The 5,568-nt window shown below is 38.1% G+C and overlaps 1 protein-coding gene across 1 annotated transcript in view; it reads right to left on the bottom strand.

The window, feature by feature from the left end:
* Positions 1-2,928: 2,928 nt before the first annotated feature.
* The window catches only part of GCG (glucagon), an 11,896-nt gene continuing 9,256 nt past the window's right edge, over positions 2,929-5,568 (bottom strand). Inside the window, exons 6-7 of the mRNA XM_010146875.1 lie at positions 4,322-4,465; positions 2,929-3,412 (exon numbers count right to left, since the gene is read on the bottom strand). Of these exons, the coding sequence (XP_010145177.1) occupies positions 3,388-3,412; positions 4,322-4,465 (169 nt within the window). The 3' untranslated portion in view covers positions 2,929-3,387. The remainder of the gene's footprint in view (positions 3,413-4,321; positions 4,466-5,568) is intronic.

The raw sequence follows: 5,568 nt of genomic DNA, 5'->3' as shown, positions 1-5,568 counted from the left end.
GCTTCCGTTTCTCCTTCAGTTCAGGCAGTTGGAGCGCGGTGACACAGCTGCACATGAGAGAGGAGGGGCCTTTGACACTGGGGAGGAGATCAGATAAGGGCCATACGGAGGTCCCAGCAGTGAAGTGCCTCCAAACGCAGAGATCCTAACGCTTCGATGAGACCAGCCTTTCTTGTCAAGTTTCTTTGAACTTCTTTCTCTGGCAATCAAGTTACGGAAAGGGTAACAGATTTGCAGGAAAGGCTTACATTTATGTCTTGATCACATCAGGCAATCACATTTCCAAGGAGAATTTTGAGTACGTGTTGAGATAGTAGGACTAATTGGTAGAAAAGACTGACAATAACCTGTAAATTAAAACTATAAAGCATGTGATTGTTTAAAAACCCGAGAATCACCAAGTAGTGAGAAAGCGGTGTAAGTTTCTGGAATTATTTTAAGAGAATTCCAGCCTCAAAGTAATTATTGAGTGGTGTGGTTTGTGCTTTTGGTTTGGCCCATCTTCACATTTTTCCCCCCTCTATTTGCAGAACATGAGCAGTTATCAGAGTGGGATGTTGGTATTTTGTAACTCGAGAAATGGAACACAAAAAGTATGTGATCCACTAAGCCCAGAGGAGACTCAAAGCCAAGGGAGACAGCAAATGTACTTAGTCTTGCCTTCAAAATACTTGTCAGAGCTTTCAGTTGTGCTTCTTGTTCCTTCATTACACTTAGGTTGAGCACAGAGTTAAGTATTTGCTGCTCTTTCTAACTAATCTGTGTGTAGAAGTGGCTAGTAACTTTTTATGACAGATAGGTCTCCTTTAGAGTAATCCAAAGTATTTACAAACATTAAGGGTTTGTCTATACGGAAGGTAACAGACTAGGTGCAAACTTATGCTGTGCTGACTATTGTATACCATTCTCCTTGAAGGTAGTGGATGCTACTAGTTGTGACTTTACACTGTGCTAGTTATGTTGGTTCACCTTAGGAATACCGTTAATGTGCCCTGACAGTGGTTCCACGAAGCTCTGTGCAGATTCAAAGCTTGCTTGACACTCATTTCTGTGTATAGGTAAGTCCTGCCAGCGCAGCTCTGTCTAGGAGCTGGCATTGGCTCTACCAGACATAGCGGAGGCTGCTGGCAGTTTCTCACAGAAGTCACCCCTGTAGCCCCCTGCTACCAAAATGTTGCCGGACAAACCCAGTGCAACAGTAGGATTTGAGAAGCCACAGCTGTTCATTATATTGCATGCTGAACACGAAAGTATTCATAAAGAAGTGGTGTGATTAAGAAGAGCTACTTACTAGAAAGATCCAAAATACAGCTTTCGGCCCAAAGGTTGGCTTTCCCAGACGCTTGATGGACCTGCCAGATGTGATGTCTCCTTCAGTCTTCCAGCCTCAGTGAAACTGAAGACTCTGCTACAAGTGTTTATATATTTGAGTCTTTCCTCCAGAAGTATTTGGAGCAGTCAGACAGGAAAAATGGAAAACATAAGCAGAACAACATTGTGACTAAAATGTATACAGTGTACTTTACAGGTGCAATAATGTGTTCCAGATGTCTCAGTGTGTGCCTGTGGGAGACAAGTGCTGGAGAAAGTTTTATGCTGCTTCAGTGGCTCACTTCAAATGTGCTTTGAGAAGACAAAAGTGCTGTTAGCACTGAGGAGTGTTTAAGTTCTGCTTAACTGAGCGTGTCTTTTGATACCAAGTATATTTTAAAGGTCTTTTTTCCAGAAATAATTTCTTTTTGTTTCTTTGCATTTTGAGGTTGAAATGGTATAAGGACAGTTCTGTAATTCATCATTACACTGGTTCTGTTTGAGAGGATTGTGAAGAGAGTGTTAACTGTAAATCAGGAAAGCAAATGAGAATAAAACCTGTTTTCTGGGGTTGTATCATTGGGTCAACCATTTCAGTGGGGCTAGTAGCGGCTCTCAGTTCTTTCAGTTCTTTCAAGTTTATGTATTTTTCTTTATAAAATTTATTTCCTGACACCTGTCCAGAAATTCTGTCAGTGAAAGTTTCAGATACCTTTAAAAAAAAAAAAATGAGGCATGAAACAAATCTAGTTATTCCTAGCAAAAGTTGTAGGTGCTTATTCTGATTCAACAACACTCCAGCTTCACATCAGCTTCTACTAGACACTTGAGAAGCCTGCTGTCTTGCTCTTAAACCACATGTCCTTTAGGGCATTTTAGTATAGATACCTGGCATATTGCTATTGTGGCAAGGGGAGAGAAGGGGGTTTGGGTACTCATCAGAAGTAAGAGGTGCACAACAGCGCCTGTGGCTATTTGAGAGTTGTAGCTACTACCATACCTACAAAAACATGCCCTGGCCAGCTGAATGTATAATAGTTTGGATTGCTAGAAACACTGAGATGTGCAAGCAAAATGTTCTGCCACCATAATGGAGAAGGTGGAGGTTACTGAAATGACAGTCATGCTTGTAAGTTACAGTACAGCGTTTGTAAATGCAAGGTAGGGACAAAGTGGTTCTTGGAGGAAGAAGGAAGAGGAGAGTACCACAGAGTACAGTGACCCCAGGGCCATTGGAATCTGCTTTACTTGGAGGACTTATAAGCTAGGAACAAATTATGTGGCAGTTTCCACTACTGGCGGGGTATATTGCACTTAAATATTTTTCAAATCTGTTCTCCTGCTTTTGCTGAGAAACCAGAATTTATGCTAATGAAGAATACTTTTGTCTGTTCAGTATTGTTTCCCCCTCTAGCTCCACCTTACAAGATTTCTTATTCAATGAAAGTTCACACAGCAGTTTTCTGAGAATCATTGTGAAGAAAACGTGACCAAAAGAAAAAGTTGAATTTGTTTTATCATTCCAAACAAACCACTTCCAAGTCCTCAATAATAGAGTAAAATGAAATGGAATGCAAAGAGGCACAAGGGATACACACATGAAAAGTCAACACTAAAGAAGCTTGAAAAAATTTATTTAAGGCTATCATTTAATATCCTTAAAGCTTAGCCTTTTTATAACAAAGGTTTTAAGAGGGGTATTCACTTCTCAGGCATTTGTAACTGCCAGCCCCTTACAAATAACACATGTAATTGGTGATTGAATCCTTTGTGTGTAAAGTCAAGTTTTTAGAAAAATAATTTTATCCTTATCTTCAGTCCTAATAAATGGAAAATATGAAGATATGGAACTCTCATAGTCTTAAAGCTGTTAAGATAAGCATCCCTTAGACAGTAGGTTTTCCATATATAAACCTTTGGCAACACTAAACTATAGTACAATTATTTCCTGGCATGCAAGGTGACATAGCTCTGTTACACCCAATGTAAACGACAGAATACAGATCTCAGAATCTCTTAATAACTGGCAGTTGATGCAATGAAGGTCTTCATTTATCCCATTTTTATTCTGCACTTCTACTGGTAGTCTCTCAAAAGGTCTCTGGGGAAAAAAAAAAAAAAAGCAGCAGCAATTAGGGCATATTATAAATCTCCCAAGATTAAAGCAATATGTGTGTATTGTTCTGTTTAAGAGTTGGCAGATTAGTTCCACAGACCCCTCAATGCCTCCCTCTATTAACAGCTTGAAAACAATTATTTCTAAAGGAAAAGCTTTTTAACAGTTTCTAATTGATTATTTTCCTAAATTGTTTATTCCAATGTTAAACTAAGAACAAAGACATTAAAATGTTAATATACCCTTGTATTTTAACTATATCTTCTAAATTTTTTGAGACAATATTGGTTGTTTCAGATTTCCAAGATCAACTGTTCATTTTGGGTGCTTCAGTAGTCCAGAGACTAAAAGTATTTAATTTTTACAGAGTGGACATACAGCATAAAGAATCTGGCCACTCACATGTGCCTTGAGTTGGCATTATATTATTTTTGAAACGCTTTGTTAATGTAAACAAATAGTTCTTAAATATTAATCTGCCCACAGAGTTCAGGCAGAAAATGTTGCTTTGCCAACAGCATTTGCCTACATACAGGCAAACTAAAGCGGGGTTCTTAGTTAGGTATCAGGAACTCAGATTACTGTACCTTATTCTCTAATGACAAGCCAAAATTTAAGGCAGTGCTTCATATCATGGTCTTTAAAGTCTAACCCATTTGGTATAATTTGAAATAAATATTTCTGATTTTATAATGCCCATGCAAAGGAGAGTTTTATTCTTCTATAATTTAATATGACTTTAATTCTGTTAACATTCAGTGGCAGAACTTCCCTCAAGATAAATAAGAAACTATTAAATAGGTTAAGACAAAAAATAGCAGTATTTTTCCTATGTGTGACAAACACATTGAAAACCCCGGGATATTAAGAATAACACAATCAAAATTCAGGCACCTTTGGGTAACTTTTGTGTTAATCAGCCATTTTAGGAACTCTTTGGTAGCCATGTCATCAAGGACTTTGTTGATATCACTTGTGAAAGTGCCATCTGCATGTCTTCGGCCCATTTCTTCGGCCACAAGAGCTTTTTCTGGGAAACTTCAAAGGGAAGAAATTATCAAACAATTTGCAGATCAAAATAAACAAATGGTTTAAAAGGGCCTCATTACAGGATTCTAATACACTGCACATTTCCTGCGATTTTAAGGAGTTAAGCGTTGAGCCCCATGCTATGGCTCAGAGTAGCATGATGTGTATCCAAACATCTTTTGAGGCGTTATTTTCACAACAGAATAAAGCATGGAAGTCTCCCGTTACCAGATGGCCCTTTACCTGACTGTTCCTTCAGGTGAGTCTGAATTCCTCTCTAGCATTTTTGAAAAAGCCATACATACAAAACCACATCTCAGTCTGCAGCGTCTGTGCCAAGTAGACTAGGCATCAGTAAAACTCACAATAGATTTACTAAGAATCGTAATTTAAGAAATATCAGTACTAAAATATTAGAGTCAAATTTTAATACTTTTTTTCCAGTTTTAATGGGACTTAAGTCCTAGTCATATTCTTACAATTACATTGCATAAGTATTTAGATATTAGGAGCAGCAACTTTTTTTTGGGGGGTGGGAGGTTTAAAACACCTCAATCACACTACCTGTATAAAGTCTATGTGCTTGGTTGCTGTACAACAGCATTTTATATTTGGAATCAGATCCTGATTCTTGCTCTATCCTTTTTTTTTGGCCACTGGAAAACCATTATGTCAAGAGCCTGATTTAGAAAACTTTCCTCTCTTGTTTAATCCCAACAAATACAGGAAGATTTTAATAGGTTCCATTAGGGTGGGCTGATGCTGAAGCGCACTGTGCTCTGGGACCAATGACAGGCAGATTGGTTCTTTTCATGCTGTAATTTCAGGGCAGGCTATATACAAGTTTGACTGCAAATAAGACTAAGTATTGGAAAGAAGAAGGGTGGTCTACATTTGATTGTCACAGCTAGGTTGTATTTCCCTCTTACAGATACTGAAATACCCTACTTCTGCTCATGAAAATAAAATATGACAGGAAAACTGCAGATATGAACATCACTACAAAGTGACACCAACCTTTCCCTTACCTATATGGCTGATCTCATTTATTGAACTCTGGTTTCTTTTAGGAAATTGTCCTTATTTATAGAACTTACTTTTATCTATTTAGT

The sequence above is a fragment of the Eurypyga helias genome, unplaced genomic scaffold (genome assembly GCF_000690775.1).
Source record: "Eurypyga helias isolate BGI_N326 unplaced genomic scaffold, ASM69077v1 scaffold31352, whole genome shotgun sequence".
NCBI lineage: Eukaryota > Metazoa > Chordata > Aves > Eurypygiformes > Eurypygidae > Eurypyga > Eurypyga helias.
Note: the sequence above shows the minus strand (reverse complement) of the source record. Positions and strands in the feature narration are given on the sequence as shown.